The sequence below is a fragment of the Marmota marmota genome, unplaced genomic scaffold (assembly GCF_001458135.2).
Source record: "Marmota marmota marmota unplaced genomic scaffold, marMar, whole genome shotgun sequence".
NCBI lineage: Eukaryota > Metazoa > Chordata > Mammalia > Rodentia > Sciuridae > Marmota > Marmota marmota.
Genome location: NW_025999990.1, coordinates 21,512,583 through 21,537,482, shown reverse-complemented (window position 1 = coordinate 21,537,482; position 24,900 = coordinate 21,512,583). Strand labels below are relative to the sequence as shown.

At 42.6% G+C, this 24,900-nt stretch overlaps 1 protein-coding gene across 4 annotated transcripts; it reads left to right on the top strand.

Moving 5' to 3' along the window:
• Positions 1–1,509: 1,509 nt before the first annotated feature.
• On the top strand, positions 1,510–24,900 carry Slc14a1 (solute carrier family 14 member 1 (Kidd blood group)). Of its 4 annotated transcripts, XM_048806291.1 has the most exons (12): positions 1,571–1,645; positions 1,754–1,814; positions 2,315–2,377; positions 4,425–4,582; positions 7,449–7,605; positions 8,136–8,325; positions 10,441–10,569; positions 12,324–12,516; positions 15,042–15,189; positions 15,409–15,543; positions 22,018–22,067; positions 23,971–24,900. In XM_048806291.1, exons 4-12 carry the CDS (start codon positions 4,436–4,438, stop codon positions 24,142–24,144), a joined length of 1,323 nt encoding a protein of 440 aa, XP_048662248.1. In that variant the 5' UTR covers positions 1,571–1,645; positions 1,754–1,814; positions 2,315–2,377; positions 4,425–4,435; the 3' UTR covers positions 24,145–24,900. The 4 variants fall into 4 exon arrangements, with proteins under 4 accessions (XP_015337726.1, XP_048662250.1, XP_048662251.1 ...); XM_015482240.2 differs by lacking the exon at positions 1,754–1,814 and having other exon boundaries at positions 1,510–1,645; XM_048806294.1 differs by lacking the exon at positions 4,425–4,582 and having other exon boundaries at positions 1,569–1,645.

Here is a 24,900-nt window from a genome sequence, read left to right as displayed (position 1 = left end):
AATCTGACCCGGGCCAAGACAGAAGGCTGCATGGGTGCCATTCAGAGGTGGCTTCCCGATGAAGTCTATAAATATGTGTTGATGACTGAGTTAATTCAGTTAATGAATGAATTAAGCAGACATATGAGCAGAAATTGGAAATATTGGGCAGCACTAGAGTGATGAACAGTATAAACTTTGATGTTACACTTGGGGCAAGTTATTTAGGCTCTCTGGGTTTCAGTTTCCTCACCTGTGAAATGGGAAGCATGTAACTTACTGCATAGGATTTGTGCTATAGTTACATGACTATTGCATGAAAAATGCTTAGCACAGTGACAGCAGCCAGAGGAGCTGCTCAGCCATCTGTAGAAATCCTTGTCATTATTGTCACCATCATTATCATTAGCATTATTAGCATGAGGGACTTTGGTCCATTTGTGTAACAAACTCTTGAAAACACTAATGTGATTTCTCTCATTCCCAAAGCAGACCCCCACACTCTTGTGATTCATTTTTCTCTTTCAGGGGACCCCAGGGGCTTGTTTTCTCCTCATCAGGAAAAATGTTGATTTTCCCAACCTGAAAACCTTGCCATCAACCTGACCTACAGCCCTCCCTCCCAGGGCCCAGACAAGCCTCTGGGAAACACCTGCAGGGAGGGGGTCCCATGGGGATGAGTAACCCTGTGGTCTGGCGGGTGTCCAGGGGGTGGAGCCCAAGAGTCCCAGCCGCCTTGCCCAAGCGGATAAGGACTATCTGCACCTCCAGCGGGTGGGAGGCCCGGATGGAGGAAGATCAGACACATCTGCTCTGCTCTCTGGGGATTTCGCAAAATTCCAGGTGCATAGAAGTGCACCTGAGTTTGTTAGATTCCTGCCACCGTGGAACAAGCCACAAAACTGAAATTAAAAGAAAGGGGACGGAAAGGGCTTTTAAATTCAACTGTAGAGTTTCCTGCTATGGAATGTTTGCCTCCTAACTTTCAAAAAACAGCAGAGTTCTGTCTGGGATTCTCACCTGGAAAAAAAAAAAAAGAGCATTCCAGGGAAACATCTGTCTTTCTGTTTTCCTCAGAAACGGCTTCTGTACACCTTGTCCTCCCACCCTGCACCTCGCCCCCCAGGGCCTTGCTGCTCACATGCCTGTGCAGAAATTGCATCAAGTCTAGGAACCCCACCCTCACCCCCAGCCCCCACTCCAGGGAGCAATCATTTCCCTCCTGAGTCCACTCTGCAGCAACCTGTCCCGTGGTTTTTGCTTTAAGTGGCACTGTGGATTCTTTTTGGTTACAAATCTTTACAAAAATATTTCAAGGGAGGTTAGGGTCTAGAGGAAATAGCATGGAGGAGAAAAAGATGAATTTCACTGGGATTCTCACTGGATAAAGACCTCAGGAAACCATGGCAAAGTTGTCAGCACCAAACCAAGAAGAGAGAGACAGCAGGTACTGCAGCCAGAGGACCAGTTCCCCAGCATTGCTTTGGCACTGGTGGCTGAAGTGGGAGGAGAAAACCAGTCCACAGATATGCAGAGTGGGGCTCTGGGTATAAAAGGTTAGGTGCCTCCCTCCAGCACTGTCCTCTACAGCTCTCTCTCTCTCTTAACAGTGCCTAGCAGGTCTCTATCAGCCATTGCCTTCTGCCACCAGGACACCAGCTGGAGGGTAAGTACCCTCCTCATTTCTAGTAATTTCCAACTGCTCGTTTCTGAGACTTGCCTTCTTAGTTCTCTCTAAATTTTGCTCTTTTTCTCTTTTCTTTGTTTAATGGAGAGCTATGTCTCAGATTGTCAGGACTGAATAGAAGCAGCCAAGTTGGAGTTCTGGTAGACAAGTAAGCAATTCATAGAAGCCACGAGCTTCTTGCTGGACGCTTCAAGGCAGTGTCTTTAATTGCACTTCTAAAACAGGTAGAAGCAGCCCTGAGCTACGTGGAGGATTGCTTGCTACAGGTTGTCCACTCGGGTGCTAAATGACTCTGACTTAACAGCACTATTAAAAGTTTCAGGCTGTGCTCTTGGAATAATTAAGTTGGAGATGAGCATTTATATGGCTCAAAAGGAAAATAAAAGTGGGATGCTAGGAACTGCGCTTTCCAAGTATGAATTCATGGGCTCTTCTGCAGGTGCTGTCATGCTGAAGGGACTCTGCCTCTGTACCCATCAGGGAAAATGGATGGGTCTCCACTGCAGCCACAGATTTGGCAACTTCTTGCAGCTGCACTTTCTGGCATGTAAAATTCAAGGCTTCTAGGAGAGCTGTCTACTGAGAAGCGAAGAGTTTTGCACGGGAGTTAGAAGTACCTGACAGCATTTTCTTTGTTTCTGATTACAGATTTAAAGAGAACTGAGCACTTCTGACACTTACAATCAAAAACTACCTAAAATAAAGATTACAGTAAGTACCAAATAAACGTCAATGCTGAAAGTCTTTTTAGTATGATAGAATATGAATGTTTAAATACTTCTATATCCATATCCAAAATTTTGTATTATTTTTGAAGTGATACTTGAGGCACAGAAAATTGAAGACTCGGGTCTCTTCAATTGTGCAAATTTCTCCAATAATGCTCACAATGGAATGAGTTTCATTCTGTGTAATAAAATAGGAAATAGCAATTGAATTGAAATCTTGATATTGTTTCGTATCAATTCTGAACACTGCCACATTTCGATAGTGATCTGGGCTGTGAAAAGCGATTTCCAGCTTCTGCTGGAAAGCTCACCAGGTGCAGCTTCCAGAATATTCTTGGGATGTTACATGCAAACCTTGCTCTTGCTATATCAGTACTGCAGAAGAGTGAGGTTCCCTTTGAGGTACAGGGAGATGTTTGCTTATTGGAGAGTAACTGTTTCCTTGGGAGGGTATAGGATGAAATTTGGGCTAGCTAAGCCTTTTCTTTTTTGTTGTTCAACACCCCTACACACACACCTGGGGCAACCATGAAGAAAGGTTCCTGCATTCACTACATGGCTGAGCCCTGGCATCCACTGCAGACCCTACCATATAGAGCAGCTCCTTCTAGTTGACTCGAATAGAATCTCGGGCAGCAGTAATGTGCCTGGCCCCAGACGGAGGACGAAGAACCACCAAGGCTACCCATTCCCTAAGGCATACTCTGCCTGCTGCTTGCTGAGTGAACATCAACAGCTCCCACTCTGAACCTGAGTTTTCTCTTCTATAAAATGAAGCGTGGTTACTATGATTCTCTATAATTCCAACTAGCTCTCAAATTTTCTTTCTCTTGGATCTAAGAAAATATTGACATTGAGCTCAATGATGTGGTTCTCTGAGTTTCGTGTGAGTTTGGTGATGGACAAAGGCAGACACTGGGGGTGGGGGCATAGGCTTCTACAACAAGAGGGGGTCCACCCTTCTTGTCTTTCTTTCCTTCTTTTTTGTTTTTTCAAAACCTGTATATGAGAGCCCTGCCATCGGTTTTCTTAATGCTATTCTTTATCAAACAAAAATACTCGAAGAGCAACTCAGACACATGAATTTGGTATATAACTAGCCAGATAATTTAACATGGACACACACACACACACACTTTTTCCTAAGACATTTCAGAAATATTTTCCACAACTGTACACTTCTAGAGCTACTCTGGTGAAGTTTCAGGTTTCACATCAAGCCTGTAGAAGTACAATAAACGAAAGAGGGAAGAATAAAGAAATAAATACTACACAGACAAATTTTCTGAACTTTTGAAGGAAGAAGGGTATCCTTGGAGGCAATGAAAGAACAAGAGAGGAAGAGAAAGAAAGGAAGGAAGACAGAGAGAAAGAGAAATTTTTAAAACCTGCCACACTTGTTGAATTCAACTAACAATTGTTTATTATTAATGGTGATATTCGATATGTAAGCATTCTTAATCAGATAGAAGAAAAAAACGCCATTTCTTGGCCTCCTAAATGGGCTTTTGCTGTGTGTAAATAGTGCAGCTAGTATCTTATTGAGGTCACTCCATGTCTTCGCTATCTCACACTTGATTAAGACTGGGCAACTTGTCTCAGTGTTGGTCCCCCATATAGAACCCTAAATTTGCCACAAGCACTTTGGAGCCTGAGCTCACCTCTCCCTTTGGAGAAGGGTTCACATGGGCCAAGCCTCCTGCCAGCAGAGAAGAAAAACGCAGCAGAACCAAGCCTGGGCCTTGGGCTCTGCGCAGCAGCATGGTGGGCTGCCATTTTTTTTTTTTTTTTTTAAGTAAAACAAAATGAACATTCCATTTCTACAGTCAGCTCCTTGTCTCTCTTCCCTCCGGCTGCAAGCTCTTTGATGAGGAGGAGATCTGTCCTTGGTGTTGGAGGCCCTGTGCAACCTCCAACACCGGGGCCCCATTGCCCCCTCCCCACTGCCCCCATCTGGGCTTTCTCGTGCTCACTGGAGCCAGGGCGCATCCTGCTGATTCATGTATTTTTGCCCTTTGTCATGTATGGAGAAAAAGGAAGGATGAATGGACGGTCTTTGATTGGTGGCGCTGGTGACGCCCGTCATGGTCCTATTTGGATAGACCCTTTTGGAAATAAAGCTGGTGAGGCAGCGCACGAAGGCTTTGCCCGGCTAAGCTTGGTCCTGGCCCATGAGCCACAAGAACAGGTATGCTTTCCCCTGCAGCCTCCTCTGGGGAACCTGGGAGCCTGCTGCAAGCTCTGGTGTGTCTTTTCTGAGAAGAGCCTGGGAAGTGGGGGGTCAGCAAGCTCCGCTGAGCTCAGGGCTTTGGGCTGAACCAAAGGCCCATGATTCCTGTGCCAAAAAGCCACTTGGTATTGCCTGTGGTTTAGAGGTCTGACCACCGAATTGGGGATTTCTGAAAGCCTTGCAAAAGCACGGGAACCATGGCCTGGGATTTTACATTTATCCTGCTCCTATTAGAATTCTTTTTATTTTATTTTCCTCTCAGTTGAAATGTAATGGTCTGTTTAGTCGGGATCAGGCAGAGCATCTCCATAGCCTCTCACTGACTTCACATGTAGAATGTGTGGAACCCTAAATTTCCCTAAGGAAATGCACATATTCTAGCATGATCAAATTCTAGAGAATCGCAACTTGAAATTACTGATTGCTCCTAACCAGTTCTCCTGCCTCAGTTCTAGAACAAGTATCAAGGTTCTCAGGGTTTTGAGAATGTTTGTTGAACTAGCAGTTCAGAATAAATGGTTCATGAGATCTCTCTTGAACGCAGCCTCTTTCTCAAGTCAGGAGAAGCCCCTGTCTCTAGGACATCATAGCCCTCCCATGCATCCCAGCACATAGATATTGGACACAAATAGCAATAATAAGCCTTCTGTAGGTTGGGCTGTGGATTTTGAACAAAAATTATTTAGTCTTAACTGGAGGTGGCTGAGCAGGGGACTCAGGTCATTCAGGTTCTCAATCACGTCTGGCCAGTTACAGTATCAGGTTTTGAATCCGTATCTCTAAAATCTCTGAGGTGATGGGGTATTTAAAATGCTCTAAAACAAACAAATATATCCTGGAAATTTTGAGAGCATGAATTTTATTCTGGAATTTGTTCTGTAGTCAATGGGAAATACCACTCCCCCACCCCTCCCCCTGTTTTCCTTGGAATCTGTCACTTTTGGGACCTTATATATTCAGTATAGAAACTCCAGGAAGTTGTGGCTTTGTGCTTTTTGTGGTTACCTGGACTGAAGCCCAGGGCCTCTCATGACTTGGTATGGCTTTGAAAATGGGTCATTGAGGAAGGGGCTTACCGTGCCATATTTTCAGTTGTGAGATATGAAGAAGGAGATGTCTGAAAATAAGAAATAGTCATCATTCAGACACAGTATGAAATAAAGAGTAATTTTTCATAAATGCTTAATTACTCAAGTAGTTTCACATCTTCACAGGTATAATAAAGTTTAGGTTCCTGGCCTCCAGCAGTTTCCAATGTTAGAAATTCTTTAGAAATTTCACAGATATTGGTGTTTGACATTGTTTTGCCAAAACAGAATGAATGACCTTGGCCCACATTGCATTGTATAAATAACTTCCACTTCGTGCAACAATTAATGGTTCACTATTGTTTAAAAAGCAGGATGATTAGTTGGGCAGTAAAGTAATACAATTGAAGTATAATTGTTACTCAGAAATAAATCAGTTACCCATGTTTATTTCTGTGCTGGGCTTAACAAACACCAAAACAAGAATCAGGATGTTAAAAAAAAAAAAAGACGTAACTTTATCTGTGAATAGCAATTTGATGTAGCAAATGGAATAATGATGAGGTCAGAAATAGCCATGAGAACCCTTTGTTCACAGCCTTGCCTTGGGGGAAGATGAGCTGGTTTTCTGCATAAACTTTGGTCATGTCTTATGTGACTGTGACTTCGGTATTCTATATCTGTATGTTCTAGGGTCTTATGATTTGGGGTTTGCTTGCTTCCTATTGACCTGGCTGTGCTCTGGGCTTTTCTTTCACACCCAAGGAGCTTTGGCCATTGTCTTTCTCTGCTTCTGAAATTATACCATTGATATTCTTTTATATCTACTACCATAAAACCCTCATTTTGTCTACGCAGTACCATATTGTTGTCGGGTAACATTACATACTTACTGTATAAAATAGTCCCATAGTGAACACAAGCTGTGGTTTCATCGTTTGTCTTTTGCCAAGGCATGCTTACCATAATTACACCCTATAAATCCTTATACCATACAATCCTTAGATTATGACTGGCTTTTGACAGCATAACCTTTCTCAGTTTCTATATCTTTGTGGAATATCATTCTTACCTGTGTTTACACATTTAAATGACAGGTTCCAAAAGAAAAGAAGATCTGAGACAGTTGCATGATATAAGAACAAATTTCATCAGTGTTGGATTTGGAGAGTGGGGGTGGAAGGCTGGTTCCTTAAAAACTTAGGAAGATTCTTAAAACACACAAACTGTTTTGTTTTTCTTTTTGAATTTCCCCTTCAAAGTCTTAAATAAAAACTAGTATTTTGTCATTTTAAAATTTAATTTAAAAAGGCACTTTCCTTGGAAAGTAGCTAATCAGTCTGCTTTGGGAGCAAGTCATTCTGTAACTTGATCTTGCTCCTCCTTTAATTGACAGTATGAAGTTCAAGCACTTGATTTTAGCTCTTCCCGTAGTGTTATTTGGCTTGTCATGTTAACATTTTTCTTTCTTCTCAATTAGACCGAGCCCTTGAGTACAGGAAGTTGGGGTTCAATAAATGTTTATTGAACTAGAAATTGAACCTTATATTATTGCAGTCTAGAACTTTCTCATGGTAGCATTAAAGACATTGATGACCAAGGTAGTGTGGAATTTGAGTTTGGATGATAATCTCCATGATGTTTCAGGAGGAAAACAGGGCTTTTTTAGTCCCATGAGGCATGTCCTCATGAATGTATTTAAACTCCTCTTTTGTGGCTACTGTAACTAGGCCCTAGTTGGCCCACCTGGAAAGTTCTACATTAGGGATATTTATGAATTTTGTTCTTCTCTGAAGGATCCAGAAGAAGAACTAACGATGGAGGACAGCCCCACAATAGTCAAAGTAGACCACAGTGAAAACCAGGCTGCATCATGTGGAGGGAGAAGGTGCATCCCCAAGACAATTGGCTATGTCACCGGTGATATGAAAGAATTTGCCAGGTGGCTTAAAGGTATCTATGAATCCATCCCTTGGAGAAACAGGAAAAGTGGCTTTGGGGAAATGGTTGACTGACAGTTCTACTTACATCTTTGGTTAGATTCCCCATTACTCTTCACTCTCTTATTTTTTATCTTCAACCTTCAAACCTCTTGATATCTTTTCCTGGAATAGTGGTCAGGGCCTGGATCCTCCTCAGAGGAAAGCAATAGGCTCCATCTGTAATTTCAGTACTTAAAAATGAAAATTTTATTATAGCTAATTTCATTCCTTTGACTTAAGAATCTGTACTCTGAGGGTGGTAAGTAAGTACATTAGATTCTGAAGCTTAGATTTCAGTAGGGACAGTATAGGTTTTGCATAAAAAAAAACAACACAATGATTTGGGGGATCTGGGTGCCACTAAAGAGGCAAAGGGTTTAGAGGAAAGAAGCTTAAGGAATATCAAAAGTCAGTTTCATCTCTGAGGGACCCTGGTGTTTCTGCTCGGGGTTGGGGGTTGAAGTGGTCCTGCCACATCTTAACTTATCTCATCTATCCCAGACAAGCCTGTGGTGCTCCAGTTCGTCGACTGGATTCTTCGGGGCATATCCCAAGTGGTGTTCGTCAGCAACCCCATCAGTGGAATCCTGATTCTGGTGGGACTTCTGGTCCAGAACCCCTGGTGGGCTCTCAATGGCTGTGTGGGAACAGTGGTCTCCACCCTGACGGCCCTCTTGCTCAGCCAGGACAGGTAGGCACATCTGTCTATGGCATTGTGGCTCCCTTTCTGAGATAGTAGCCAACCAGCCACTGGGAGCGGTTGACAGCCACACCCTTCCTGGGAGAAACAACCTTTACTCCACAGATCTCTTCCTATTTGCCTTGAGTCAGAAGTCAGGGAATCATTTATTGTCTCTTATTCTTAATATCTGAATAATTGGCCAGTTTGAATGATGCCACATTCTCACGATAAGACAGGGTAGCCAAAACTCAGCTTCAGGTGATTACCAGAAGAGCTTCTAAGGTGATCTTCTTTAATGGTCAATAAAATTATTGTCTTCAGCATTTTGTTTGAGCAAAAAAATGCATATGAATTCATGAAAGGCTTAATGGCTTTTAAAAAAGCCCTTTATATTTTGCTTCATCATTAGTTTAGCAAACTCATTCTTCATAGACAATGCAAAGTTCAGCTCAGCTCTCAGAGGGACAAATCTAGTGTCGTTCTAGGATCATGCTGTACTGAATAATCCCTCATTGGTTTGTTCCAGTGAAATATGATCAACCCCACTTCCTTGGCACACTATTTCAAAGATAAGTCATATTTGCATGTTTGTTTTCAAATCTCTTTGACTTTCTTTGGTTCGAAAGACTACACTAAAATGACATTTCTGTTCCAAGTGATGACATGTCATCTTCCTATTGCTTTTGCCATGGCTTCTCCAATTTGTAGATGTCACCATTCATTTTTCATTGACCAAACTCAGGCATTAACTCTCCAAGACAGTTGTCGAGAGGGCAAGTCTTTGCATAGCTCTCCACTGTCAGCCTGCATAGTCCCACTTTCTGGATTTCAGCAATACAATTTCCCAGGTTCCCTGAAGGATTAGTGAAGGGAGACAAAGGACTTTTCAACAGGGAGTCCCACCTCTGATGTTCTCACCCCAGTAAATGCATGTGACATCAGCATTGGTAGCTCCTGGCCCAGTTAGAGACAAGAGCCAAGACTTCTCTCCCTGCCCTTCCCATCCCTCCCTGCCCCGTGGCTCCCTGGATGCAGGCTCTGCATTTGACTTTCCTCACTCACCTCACCATCTTTGCCCCCTCCCCGCAGACATCACCTGAAGATCCAAGCTCTTGGGGAGTAGACCCTGTGCCCTTCATGGTCATTGAAGTGGTCCTGCTACATCTTAACTTATTTCATCTATCCCAGACAAGCCTGTGGTGCTCCAGTTCATCGACTGGATTCTTTGGGGCATATCCCAAGTGGTGTCATTGCCAACTCCAGGAGCCCTGAGAGGGGCTGGCTTAACAGGCCTGGGCTTATTCTATGGAAATATTCCCATTTCTCACTCAGGGTTTCTAGTCCCCAGTTATGAAATAGGAACCATTATGGCCAGAGTAGACACCTACCTATAGGAAAATCTTTAAAAGTGAGATTAAATATCTAGCAAAGAGAGATTTCAAAAAGAGGCACTAAACATGCATGTCATTAAATGTTAGGGTACTTTGCCAAGTAAAATATAAGTAATTATTTTTCTTCGCAGTAACTTAGAAATATATATTTCACTATGAGATATCAGTGCATGAGCAAGGCCCTGGGTTCAATCCCCAGCACCAAAAAGAAGAAGGAGGAGAAGGATAAATGCATATTTAGACACAGCAATATGAAAACATATGCTAAATTGAAAGATTTGGGAGACTAATGTTTATAAAGATACTATATTTACATTTCAGGAATCTAATCGGTTGCACCAAAAAATCAGGGTTAGGAAATAGTTTTATATGCAAAACAAAACAAACAAAAAAAAACTCTACTTAATGATTTAAAATAAATAATAAGAACTTTCTGCAAGAAAGATTAAATGAAGCAGAGCAGGTGGCCTGGCCTATTCCCCCTCCTCCCTCAGACCCTCTACACCTGTCCTTGGTTGTGACACCTATGGAGAGGGTTGTTCTACATGCACATTTGAAGTTTTATCTATGTGTATGCTTCCTGTTTTTATTAGTATTTATATGATGCTTAATAGTCTTTGAAACATTTCCAAGTATAATCTTATTTTCTAATGTGAATGTGATCTAGAAGTTATAAGTATAGTTGACATGCAGGCCTCCCCATGTCTACTTGTGCTGTGCCTCCTGCCTACAGGTCTGCCATAGCAGCTGGGCTCCATGGCTACAATGGCACCTTGGTGGGATTACTCATAGCTGTCTTCTCAGACAAAGGAAACTATTTCTGGTGGCTATTATTGCCTGTATCTGCTATGTCTATGACGTGGTAAGTACCTGGTTTTCAAAATGCCTCTGAAAAAATTGTAGAGGGAGGGGCTGGGGATGTATCTCAGTGATAGAGCCCTTGCCTAACGTAGGGTAAGGCCCTGGGTTCCATCCCCAGCACCATTAAAAAAAAGTATGGAAGGAGGAAGAAATGAGGGGTTGGTGTTTAATGGGTACAAGTGTCCATTTTGTAATATGAAAACTGTCTTGTGAACTGACAAGCTGTATAACAGTGACAGTTGTATAACAATGTGAATGTACTTAATGTCATTGAGCTGTACACTTAGTAATAGTTAAATGGTAAATTTGATGTTCTGTGTATTTTACCATAACATTTTTAAAAAATAAATAACTTGGGGGAGGGGTACTAGGGATTTAACCAGTGTTGCTTTGCCACTAAGGTATATTCCCATTTTTATTCATTTATTTTTTTTTGTTTTGAGACAAGGGCTTGCTAAGTTACTTAGGGCCTCCCTAAAATACTGAGGCTGACCTTGAATTTGCAGTCCTCCTGTGTCAGCCTCCCTAGTTGCTGAGATCACAGGTGTGAGCCATTGTGCCCATCTGAAAATAGAGAATTTTTAAAAAATTAGATTCACTAATTTAAATTTCCGCTGGAAATAGTAATAACCACCTAAAATTGTATGCTTCCTTCAACCAGTTATTTGGCCTTCTACAAGTTCCTCCAATACCCTTGTCTCATCCAGAAGTTCTCAGCCCCAGATACACATTAAGCTCACTAATGTATGTGGCCACAAACATCACACACTCACACCAATCAGTATCCTGATGTGATTGGTGATCTTCTCAGGTGATTCTAAAATATACCAATTCTAAAATATACCAATGTTGAGACCCACCCTCACATCAGTTGTTCTCAAACTTGAGTACTATCAGAATCACCTAGAGGACTTATTAAAACACAGGTGGCTGCTCCCCATTCCCAGAGTTCCTGGTTCAGTCTGTCTGGAGTGGAGCCTGAGTACTTGCATTTTTAACAAGTTCCCAGGTAATGCTGATATGGCTGGTCCAGGAACCCCATTTTTAGAACTCAGCTGTGGCCAGTGGGTGCTCACCACACCTCCCACAACCCAGGAAATCTGGAGTTCTGATCTTAGAAATGTGACTTCTTGATTGGTTCAATAAGAGGGAGAGACACAGGCCCAAGGACCACCCAAACCAGTCCTAAATTTACAGACCAGGAAACTGAGGACCTGTGTCTTGCTTAAGGTCACAACACTTGTCAGTGGCTCAAAATTGTCAACTCTGCCCGCTGAATAGAAAATCTCTTTCCTCTAGCCTACACTACCTGTATCCTTCCTTGGGCAAGTATTTCTCTTTTCCCAAATAAGATGTGCATAATAGATCCATGAAGAGATGGATGCAGGAGTCTGGTATCATCTGATGGGAGGAAGGGACACATGATCCAGTGTTGCAGGGCACCTTAGCTCTGTACATACTTTATTAAGTACTTCAAAGGTATTTTTAAAACCTTGATGTAGAATTCACTCTGAGCAACCCCAGAGTATAGTTTTTCAAAAGCCAAAGAAGCTAAGAGTTGATTTTTTGTGTACTGTGTTTTTGAATTATCGTTTCCATGATGAACATATCCCATATTTCCAGTCTGTGGGTGGTTTGGCAACAGAACACTTTAGGCACATACTGGCAGGCGAAGCAAAGTCCTTGATGGTATAAAGACCCCGTTTTCCAGTCTGGCTTGTCACATCCAGATTGTTCTGTTCCGTTCCTTTTTAGCCCAGTTTTCTCGAGTGCATTGAGCTCAGTGTTCAGCAAGTGGGACCTTCCCGTCTTCACTCTCCCTTTCAACATGGCATTGTCAATGTACCTTTCGGCCACAGGACATTACAATCCATTCTTTCCAAGCCAGCTGATCACACCTATAAGCTCAGTTCCCAATGTCACCTGGTCTGACCTGAGTGCCCTGGAGGTAAGATGCCCTATCTTCTCACAATCCCCTTTCTCCCTTAAAGACACCCAGGTCCTCTGGCTCATTGCCCATGGGTATCTGAGTCTCCTAGATACTCAGTACTTCATGGTCTTTCTGCCTTCTGCTTACCATCTAAAACAATGGTTCTACTCTGGAGCTTTGGTATCTAAGGGATTTTTAAAAATAATTATTTTTCAAAGCTAAAATTTTCCCCTTCTTAAAAAAAATCCACAGTGCCATCTCCAGAGTATAGCACCACTGGGATTCAGACACACTGTTGTGAATGGGATTCAGACACACTTTGTGAGCTTGGCCCTTATTTGGGTGGATGTGATGGAGACTAGGAATCAGGATGGTGGCCTCTGACCTGGAGCTCAATCTTCCATGACCTGGTTCCTCCTGTCAGAAGCACTGCGGGCTGACTCTCACTGCAGAACCTCTCTGTTCTGCCTTTTCTTCTGCCTTAGCTCATACAGTGTGCAGAGTAATCCAGGATTCTTGGCTTTGGTAAGCATCAGAGTCACCCAGAGAATTTTGTAACTATCAAAACAAGCTCCATCTCAGACCCTCTAAATCATAATCCCTGAAGCTGGGGTCTGAGAACCTGTATTAACAAACCCCCCAAATTGTGATGCAGGCCTGACTTTGAGAACCACTCTATCCCAGGATACAGGGTGCAAAGTGTCTCTTTGCAGATGGGTGTGCATGGAGAGAGGACAGATTCTTAAACCCCTAGTTAACCCAAATTGAGTTACAGCTCTTCCTGCTTGTGTTTATGGAGTAAATATGCTTAAGGTTTCTTGATCATTAAAAACAAGAGAATACTTGAAATCAGGAGAAAGCCAAAGAAAACTTACCTTTTTTTATGTGCAAAAGACTGGCTCTCCCTCTCTCCAGTTAGGAAACACCCTCTGCTGTGCTCTTTGCTGAGCAATGAAAATACAAGAAAAACTCATGAGCCTTTGCTTCCTACCCAAAGAATGAATAGGAGCTTTTGGAAATAGCCAGAAGGAAAATTAAAAAAAAAAAGTATTAGAACTACTTATAAAGAAATAATTTATAAAATAATATGAATCTCTCTAGAACTGTTGTGTCTCATATATATACAGCCTCATATGGCTCAATTTAGATGTAAATTAATTAAAAACTCAGTTCCACAACTTCACTAGCCACATTTCAGCTGCCTGATAACCACAGGAGGCTAGTAGCTCCTGCACTGGACAGCGTGGATGTAGACAATCTGTCATGGACAGGCTGACCTGGGGCAGGGGAGGGTTTGTCCTCTCCTCTCTCAGAACCTATATCAGCATGCTTACTTGACATCTCATTCAATTTCCCCACCCCCCTGGCTACCTGAGGGATAGTTATGCTATTAAGTTCAGAGATAAAAACCTATACGTTCTTTGCCTGTGTGAAGCTGCCTGTTCTAGAAGAAACAAGCAGGAAATTATCTTGTGTAAACACAAGGACCCAGCCACGTCCAGAGGAATTTAGAGCCCATGTCTGGTGTGCTGAGCAGAGACCCTGCCAGCATGTGGAAGCCAGTGTGAGACCCAGCCTAAGACACGAGGGGAGAGGACACATCCCCTGTGCCAGAGCCGGGGCTCCCTCTGTCTTTACCTGAGAGGGTTCGTGCCTAGAGGCACACATATAACCCAGAACAGGTGAAGGGGCCACAGGAGAAGGCATCTTTCAGGAATTATCCTCACTCAAAATGGAAATGTCAAGGTGATGATATCTATCCTGGCCCTATCAAGAGTATTATTATAAAAATTATCATTTGAGTCAAATTCTGTGCCTTCTTGAGAACTCCCATTCTGTGAAAACTTTAAATTCAGGCCTCAATCACAAAGTAGAATTATGACATTTGTGTGTATTTTTGTGTTTTGATGTCTGACTGACAGGTGTTAATAACTGGAATAAGTTACGGATGTGTTTAAACTAATACATGTCCTACTTAACATCAAAAGGGCAAATATGGTCCTGATTCATGACCTTGCTTATAATCTCTTCTAAATTGTGTCTAAGATCATTCAGCTCCAGGTCTCTGGCCCTAGTAGAAGCCCTCAAATTGCATGGTAGTAATATTTCTATTGAATAGGAATATTCAATAAAATTGATTATTGCCCTCAACACCATTAGATAATTCAAAGCAAAAGGAGCTGTGGTTCCTACTATCCTCAGCAGAAGCTGTGACAGATCCTCACAGCCAGAAGCAATGACTATACTGAGAGCCTCCCAGTGATCGAGGCCAAGGGCAGGACACATCAGGGAGTCAGGGCGCACAGGAGATTTGGGAAAGGCGTGCACAGCTGCACCAGGGAAGGGCAGATGTACCTGTGTGGATAAAGCTAAAGAAGGATGGAGATTTTGCTTTTTGTAATTAAAGGAGAGAATTTTAAAGATTAGTTAAAACTAATCTGAACATGAGAATGCTAAATCTAAAATAACACTGAGTTTGGGGGTGTCCTGTAGGTTTTATGATCAGTCATTTGGGAGCCTCAGTTTTGTACTTGATTTTGCAGCTTTTGAAGTCCCTGCCAGTGGGGGTTGGTCAGATATATGGTTGTGACAACCCATGGACGGGGGGCATCTTCTTATGTGGCCTCCTGCTCTCCTCCCCCCTCATGTGCCTGCATGCCGCCATTGGATCACTGCTGGGGATAGTCGCAGGTAAGCACAAGACTCCTTGCCAAATACTGAGCTCCTCTGGCATCCTGTGCATGGTCTCCGGTGTCTTCTGTACTCCAGACCTTTCTTGAAGTCTCTGCTTCCTGGGGACCAACGGGAGATCTGTGATGCTCCCCCTGACCCCAGGACCACACCCCTGTCTCATTCCAGAGCATCCTCCCTTTTGTCCAGAAAACTGACCACTTCTGTCTTGCCTAACAGGACTCAGTCTCTCAGCGCCATTTAAGGACATCTACTTTGGACTCTGGGGTTACAACAGTTCTCTGGCCTGCATTGCAATTGGGGGAATGTTCATAGCTCTCACCTGGCAAGCCCACCTCCTAGCACTTGCCTGCGGTGAGTATCCTACCATGGGGTAGGGGGAAGGTTGCTCCCAGCAATGGGACCCACATCAAGGAATTAAAAAGGACTGTGTAAGATTAGAGCTGGAATCCTAACTCGGCCCACCTGAGATTTAATGGTGTGAGCAGGTCAATGATGTCCCCTCTCTGGGAGTATTAAAGTCACTTTTGCCTCCCTCATTGTGAAGTTAGGAGCCTATGGAGTCATGTTGACAACACTACATTATGTATATTTGGGGGGCCTGGACATCAGATTTGTCCTACATTCTTTGTTTATTGTCTAACCCCCAAAAAATAATTAAGTAAAATAAGCTAAATATCAGGCCATGGTTCTTGGCGAATCAGGGGGAAGTACAGGTGGCACTTTGAGAATCACATTCATCCAGCTGTCCTCACGCTTCAGCAGGCACAGAACCCAGATCACTGGGTCTCACACTGTGTCTGCAACTCAGAGGTAGAGGCAACAGAGAGGCATCTGTCTCTAGCAAGCTCCCAGCGGGGCCAGATGCTGCTGGCCTGCGGTCCACACATTGAGAGCTGATTTTTAAAACCTTTCCGACCCAGGACTAGCCAGACTCTGCCTGTCAGAGCTGGAAGGCGTCCTGGGAGAATTCCAGTCCAGTCTTCTCACTTCTCAGTTTGGGTAAGGAGGACAAAGGTTAAAGGAAGTGTGGAAAGACCTTCCGCACTGGATTTTCTAAGGGTAAACCCAAACCTACCAGCCAGAACCTGCAATTGCTCACCCTGCCCCTGGCTGCTCCTCTGTTACAGCATTAGGCCCTTATGGCAACCCCTCAGGCTAAACAGACCTCAGGAGATTTGGATCTGAAATGCTGGTGGCTTCCCCAAGCTGATTATAAAGCGCATGCTGCTTCATCCTGAGACGTAATTCAATGTAATAACAGTATTTAAGATAATGCTCTGGAGTGGAAGAAGTGATACTCCTTTAGATACAAAAAGGTGAGAGGGATAGTGGAATGTGGGGAAATTATTTCTAATCTGGTGGAAGTATGTGTTCAGAGTCATTTTCTCACCATTTAATTGATCCAAGCTACCTAAGTAGTCATTACAATGGTGGATCACATTTCAGGCAAGAGGTAGAGTGGGATTTCTGCCCTGGTCAGAGGTGAGATGGAACCAAGGGTTGGTAAGGCCCCATTCAAGTGTGATTTGTGCTACAGCAAAGCTAATAGTACTCAGGCTATGGGAGGCTGAGGCAGGAAAACTGCAAGTTGAAGCCTCAGCAATTTGGGAGATCCTAAGCAACTTAGTGTGACCCTGTCTCAAAATAAAAAATAAAAGGGCTAGGGTTTAGTTCAGTGGTAGAGCACCCCTGGGTTCAGTCCCCAGTGCTGCAAAAGGATAAAAATTTTAAAATAAAAATATTTTTTTTTAATTTTAATTTTTTTATTTGTTTTAATTAGTTACACATGACAGTACAATGATCTTGACATATCATACATTTGAATCAGATGGGGTATAATTTCTCATTTTTCTGAGTGTACAGGTTGCAGAATCACATGGGTTATGCAGTCACGTATATACATACAGCAATAATAATGTCAAATTGAAAAAAAATTCAATTGGTGTCACCACTTAGATGTCATTCTGTCAGTTTCTTTATAGTTACTCAGCTGTTTCACCTAATATCTGTATCTGTTTTATTCACTCTTACATTTGTTCATAAGTTCAAGGCTAAGAAGCTGTGGACAGATTCTGTGGTCATCTGAGCTTAGCTGGGTTAGACACTCTCATCCTCCAACCTTATAGCTTTATTCTGAGACTGGTTTCAGACCTCTGTTTGCAGTAACAGCAAATAAGTATTAAACAGTCATGAGGCAACCCAAAAGCTTTAGGTCCCAAGCAGTTCCTGAGCACAGAGAATGTTAGAGTGGACAGTGGAGGCTGGGGAGTAAAGAGGGGAGCCTCTGCAGAATTAGTTGCATAACAAAGAGAAATCTGCAGCACAGGCTCCTCTGGGGGAACGTCACAGTTAGAATCATTTCAGAAGTCCCCCCTAGAGATGGTGGTTTTTCTGTGAGTCCTAAAACATTGGAGGAGGAGTTGTGTTTGGTGGAAAGAGTAACACAGTTCAGTGTGGTGACAGCCTGAGTGCATCCTTCAAGGTCAGGCAGAAACTCGATCACAGGAGATATTGATGTGGTTTGGCAGACCTTGGAGGGGGATGTGTTTTCCCAAAGTTGGAATATCTTCCTTATTTCCTTTATGATAGTAGTGTGGTCTTATTGTACAAAACAAACAAAAATCCAATCTGTATAAAGAAGTATAAAGTAGAAAATGAAAATACCAGCCAGATGCAGTGGGTGTACACCTGTGATCCTAGCTGCTGGGGAGGCTGAAGCAGTAGGATGGCAAGTTCAAGGCCAGCCTAGGAACTAGTGAGACCCTATTTCAAAATAAAATAAAAAGAGACGGAGATGTAGCTCAGTGGTAGAGTGCTTGCCAAGCATGCAGGAGGTTCAATGCCAAGTAACAACAACAACAAAAAAAGTAAAAATATTCCATTCTACTCCCTAGGTCCAATTTTTTCACCTCTCTTTTATTAAATTGACACTTGTAGTAATTTGGAAGATCCTTGATAATCTCCCCATCTCGAGGACTGTAACTTAAGCAGAGTTTCACAGTCCCTTTTGCCACATGAGACGACACAATCACAGGTTCTGGGAATTAGGATGTGGGCATTTATAGGGGGCACACTTACCTTCCTTTGGATAGAAGAGATATCTTTACTAGCATAGAACAGTGGTTAAAGTAGTATATGGAACTAATTCAGATCATCACAGACCATGGTGTCAGACTTGTAGAATCAAATACCAGCTCTACTTAGCTTTCTGAACTTAAGCAATTTATTTAACTTTTCTGTGTCTCAGTTCTACACTTTAAAAAATGGGAGTTAAGTACCTGCCTCATAGAACTGTTCTGAGGATTAGTCCATGTGTACATAAAGCACATTAAACATAAATAGTGTCGAGCAGCTTGTTTGCATTATTTAAAACTGGAAATTTTTTTCTGGTGGCTTTGCATAACTTACAGGAACCAACCTTGCTTATTATTTCCTCTCAATTTGTTAAATTTCTTTTTTTTATTTTTGGTACTGGGGATTAAACCCAGGGGCACTCTACCACTGAGCTACATCACGAGCTTTTTTAAATTTTTTTTTATTTTGAGATAGGGTCTTGCTAAATTGCAGAGGCTGGCCTTGAAGTTGCTGGGATTATAGGTGTGTGCCACCACACCCAACCTCAATTTCTTTTTTTTTTTTTTAATTATTTTTAGTTGTAGATAAACACATAGTATCTTTAGTTATTTTTATGTGTGCTGAGGATCTAACCCAGTGCCTCACACATGGGAGGCCTTGCTTTACCACTGAGCTACAGCCCCAGCCCCCCAACCACAATTTCTTAAATTTAACAATCCCTTTATCTCCTCCCCAATCAGGACGGATATCTCAGCCTGCTTTACCTCCTCTGGGGAGGCCTACCCACTAACATCTAGGGAAACCATGTTGATATTGTACAGAATTTTCATTTGGGGTTTATTATGCTTTTTTGAAAACTTGCTTTTTTAGGAAACTATAAACTTTACTGATTTATCTTTTCACTCCTCCCCACCCCCCCGGCCATGTTCAGAGAGAGTTTTGTGGGAGTTTTAACACCCTGTGTGTCTTAGAACATCTTTTCACTCTTATTTCAATTTTAGTTTAGCTGAATGCAAAATCCCAGATTTAACTTTTATTTTTCTCAATACTTTGAAAATTGCCTCAAAGAGTATTTCATTGTCTTATACCCAAAACGGTTATTGAGATGTCTGAAGATAATCTAATTTTTGATAGAGGTGATTTCATTTTTCTCTCTGGACTCTCCAAATTGTCTTTTTACATAAGAGATGCTTTTCTATGGTCCATCTATCATGGATTTTGCATTTCCGGTGTTATTAGGCACTCAGATCCTCTCAGGGTGAGCCCTCTATCTTCCTCTAATTCTAGGATATTGCTGGTTTTTAATTTTTCGGGTCTTTTCTCTCCAATCATTTATCCCTCCCCTTCTAGGGCTCTTAGTCTTTGAATGCAATACTTTTGCATTGACTTTTTCAGCACTCTGGATGTTTTCTTACTACTTCCGACTCTTTATCCCTTCACAAGGATCTCCAGGTTAGTTGACCAGCAGATCCATCTTTGGCTCCATCCATTGGGCCAGTCACCTCACCTACCAAGTGCTTCATTTCTGATTCACTAATTGATCTTATCTGCTGTCAGTTGTTCAGTTGTGCTTTCTCTCCTGGTGTTTGCTCCCCTTGGGTGTCTCCTTTTCTTACCCTGGGAGATTATTTCCTGTGGACATCAGCAGTTTGGGGATGAGTCTCAGAGTGGGGAGCAAAAGCCAGGTATTAGCTGGCATCTGTCCTGGTGCGTCAGGGGAGGGCTGTACCTGCTGGAGCTCCAGGCAGCAGAGACAGCCACGCTGCAGATGTGTTTTATCACGAGCACTCACTTGCTGGGGGAAATTCACAAGGCTTCTACTTCAGGGCCATTTCAAACACTGCTACAGTGACTATTTTGGTACAAATATCCTTGTGTACTTTGTGCAAGTATTTCTGTAACATATTTCTAGAAGTCTAACTGATGAAGCAAAAGGAATGCCAACTTAATTTCCATAGATGCCAAATTCACTGCCCCCAAAGGGCTGTATCCTCTCCACTGCTGCCAACAGTGTGTGAGAGCATCTGTATCTGTTTGAGCTCCAAGGGGTCCTATCAGACTTTTTACTCTCTGCACATGAACTTTTGAGACAGACTTCCAGCCCCTCCTGGAAAGCAAGTCTAGCATGTAAAAGGCCACAGCAGGTTTCAGCTTGTCCATATAACCCTGACACTGCCAAACAAAAGGCCGCTCTTGTCCACAGGGGAAATAAATGGCCAGCCTGGATTACAGAGCGGTCCTTTCATTCACTCCAAACATGTTTATCAAGAGGAGAACTGAGAAAGCTCTGATGGCACCTGGCAGAGCTGCTAGGCAGTGGCCCATTTTGTTATTTATCTGAGGACGCTCTAAATACATCAATGGTCGGGTTACAGTAGGACTCATGCATGACAGTCCACTGGAAGGGACATCATCCATGAAGAGCAAAAATCCAGTCAACTTTCACAGTCCAAGGACCTTTTTTCTTCATCAGCTACCAAGAATGCTGTCAGGGAGTCACCCGTAAATTGCCTATGGTGTGTAGAAGTCCCCCTCCAATGTCAGGCTTTCCCAGTACTTAATGGACAAGTCTTAATGGACAGGTACCACTGCTTAATAGTCGGGCACTCTTGCTGTGGAGAAAAGAGCAACTTAGACTTGGAGATCACTTTAAAACAGGGCAACTGCACGAAACAGGAAAGTGCTGAAATTAGGCCTTTGAAGTACAATAGGCATTAAAAGGAAAAATGGAGATCAGGTCTTATGTGCTCAGGGAAATGTTTCTCAGGAGCTGGCACTTGAGACAGCAGAAGGCCCAGGAGGAGTGGTTGAATGAATGAAGGTGATCTTAGAAATGAATGAGACTGATAAAACTACAGAGGGAAACCTTCCAACCCAAGTGGTGAGCACTCCTCTGCGCAGATAGTAACTGTCACATGGTAAGAGGGATGAGTTCACAGCTGCTGTTTGTGGAAATGCATGCATTGATTTGAGACTCATCACCTCCTTGGAAAGCAGATCTTCAAGCTGCCTTTTACCAGATGACAAAACTAGATCCTGAGAAAGACATGGATTTGTTATTCAACAAATAAAATGGGAGAGCTGGGATTTGAAACCAGGGCTGTTTTGCCAGATGGGGTGGTGAGCCCCTGTAATCCCAGCTACTCAGGAGACTGGGGCAGGAGGATCACAAGCTGGAGGCCGGACCAGGCAACTTAGCAAAAAGGGCTGGGAATGCAAATCAGTGGTACAGTGCTCCTGGGTTCAATCCCAGATATATAGATTTTTTAAAAAAGATATATAGATATATTTCCTAGATTCAGGGAGATTATATAGAAACCAGGTTGTACCCAGAAACTCAACTATACTTGGATTAAAGAATGAGGAAGTTTATTTGTCATGGACATGCTAGCCATAACAACAACAAAATAGCACCACAGACGACCTTTATTGAGCATTTACTATGTGCTAAACATAAGCATTATTTCCTTTGTTGCTTTTATCAACTCTATGGGATAAACCTTTTACTTCTACTTCCATTGCATAGGCAAGAACATGGAAGCTTAGACAGAGTCTAAGGGCAGGATTTCAATCCTGATAGGGCAGGATTTGAACCCAGAGTTTCTGACTCTAAGTTTAGTACTTGTAATCGCGGTGTGGGGCTAGCTGGATATATGTGCAAATGTGCCTTCCATTTGTTCTATATTGGAAGGCAGTCTTTCCTGTGATTCAAAATACATCTCCCAAGCATTCTTTCTCCTTTCTTTGTAGCCCTGTTCACCGCCTACCTTGGAGGCAGCCTGACACACCTGATGGCTAAGGTGAGTTTGCTTCAGTATCTCTGTCCTGAGTATGATTGATCAGCTTTGAATTACATGGAAAACCCTTCTGAAGTCCACCTGGGCAGCATCCAGTGACAGGATCCATGACTGTGATGCCCATTATTCCTCACTCCTCCTCCTTCTGGAGCTTCTGGGTCACTCTCACCTCCAATATCACAGTAAACTTTAGTCCAAACTGCAATCACCAGGCATGTTACAAATATCAGATTGCATGGTTTAAAGAGTAACTTTAACAATACTTTATCAATAACTGAATAACATTTTATCAAGTTCATAGTCTAACTGTGTCAAGAAGTTGACCTTAGAGTACCTTTTACTCAAACAGAAAGCCAGAACTATATAATAATTGAGAAATCAGGAAAGGGGAAGAAAGATAATTGACTAAAAACCCAGATGTTATTATTGTCGTTTTAAATCCAGTCAATAGTGTTTTGTGGTTTGTTTTTGGTTTTTTGTTTTGTTTTGTTTGGGGGGAGGTGAGGAGTACTGGGGATTAAACTCAGGGGCACTTGACCACTGAGCCACATCCCAGATCTATTTTGTATTTTATTTACAGACAGGGTCTCACTGAGTTGCCTAGTGCCTTGCTTTTGCTGAGGCTGGCTTTGAGCTCATGATCCTCCTGCCTCTGCCTCCTGAGCCACTGGGATTACAAGCATGTGCTACTACATCTGGCAATAATTTTGTTTTGTTTTTTTACTTCTGGTCTTTATTAAATCCTTCATCCGTTGTCAAATAAGACTTCTAAGGCATGGCTCCTGGACAAATTATTCAATAGGCACAATCTTTCCCATTAACTGTCTCTTGCCACTCTTTCTCTTTGTAGAACTGTCCTCCTGTCCTTTGACCTTCTCTTGTCCCTCACTCAAGGAGCTCAGTCTCTCCTGTTTTGAGAGAATCCTCCACCTCCGAATGCCTGAACTTTCTTCTCAGCCTCATCCACCACTGCAGGATAAAAAGGGCCAGTTTCTGTCGGCCTCGTCCATGTTGATGTGTTCGTGGCTGCTAATGGGTCAAGATAGTACCTGGCTCTCTCAGTACTAGTATAGAGAGTTTATCTGGGAGGGTCTTTATGGAGACATAGCATCTTTAAAATGAGAAGCCAAATTCCCATATAGGATGGGAAGTATATCCAAGTCTCATGGAGTTCTTTGCATTCCAACAAAAAAAATTTACAGGTGCCAGTCCATAGGCTATATTGAACAAACTGCTGAATTCATTATGAGATTTTGGAAAATACAGATCCTTAGGCCCAGTCCCTCATCTTTCTGATTGAGTGGATCTTGTGTGATACTTGGGCATCTGTTTTTTTGAACTCCCCCAGATGATTCTGATGTGCAGTCAGATTATACTCCATCACACTCCACAGGGCATATGCATAGGACTAGAGATAACCAGTGGGTATGCTCAGAACTGAGTGAGTCACCATGGTCAGCACAGAAGGACCTACCCTAAGAAACTGAAGAGTCTATTTGGGAGACAAAATTCAAAGAAGTGAAACAAGTGGAGTCCAGGACCTAGACTGAGTGAAAGTCAAAGTAAATGGTCACCATGGACTTGACCATTCAGAGGAAGTCTTTAGCAATGCACTAAGTGTCTTTTCCATGTACCAGATGTCCACATCTGGTGTGGGAATTCTGGATGTATGAGAAGTAAGGAAAGAAAAAATAGAGGCCTAACTGACTATCCTAAAGGACACATGAAGAGACTTCCATTGTTAAACCCCTGAGATCTTAGGCTAGACCTTCTTGGGCATAAGCGGAATCCAGAGCAATGCCCCTGGTACCCCCGGCCCTGCCAGGGTGAAAGTATAGAGTGGTGTTGTGTGGATTAGCTTTCCAAGGGGATCTCAAAGGAATATGTGGCTTCTCTCTTTTCCCAGGTTGGATTGCCGGCTGGTACCTGGTCCTTCTGTTTGGCTACACTTCTGTTCCTCCTGCTGACCACAAAAAACTCCGGCATCTACAGGATGCCACTCAGTAAAGTCACTTATCCTGAAGAGAACCGCATCTTCTATCTACAGAGCAAGAGAAGGATGGTTGAGAGCCCTTTGTGAGAGCGACCCCACCCACAGCCATGGTCACGAGTCATTTCTTATGTTCCCATTGACTTACAGAGTCTCAGAAACTGTGGTTTTCTACTGGACAACTTCATACTGACTGTTAGCAATCTGTTCTTTTGTTCACTTTGCATTTTGCTTTTTGACTCCAGGAATATCCTGAGACATGAGGACCACGTCCAGGTGACATGCTCTAGTGTGGAATTTGAAACCCCAATGAGAGTTGGCGCTAAGACTGTAATGTATTTATAAAGTCAAATGCTTCGATAGAAAGATCTAGTGAACACAGAGCTAACTATTGATATTTATTGATATTCTTGGTGCTTAGTTGGCCAGATCATTTTATCAGTATTAAAAATTATGCTTTATAAACCAACTAAGCCTTAAGGAATTCACAAAATTGAAGTTCAATCCAGAATTCTCAGATAAGCAGTATGGTTTTTTAAAATTAATGCAAGTTACATGTTGCAGTTTTGATTGACATCACAAGGGTGCAGATAGGGTGTGGGTAAGTTCTCCAATTCCTCAGCAGAATGGCCTCCACGCTCTCCAGTGTGTGTGTCACATACATTTATAGGAGATGGTTGAGTTTCTTCATGGTGACAGAACTGTAGAAGGGGAAAAGGGATTTTATCAAAATTATTCTGAATTGCCACTTTTCTTGGAGATTGTGAAGGATGTTTTAGGTAGTTCATTATGTTTTCTATAAGAAATAATTTCTTTCCAACATAAAATAAGAGAAGTTCCTGACTT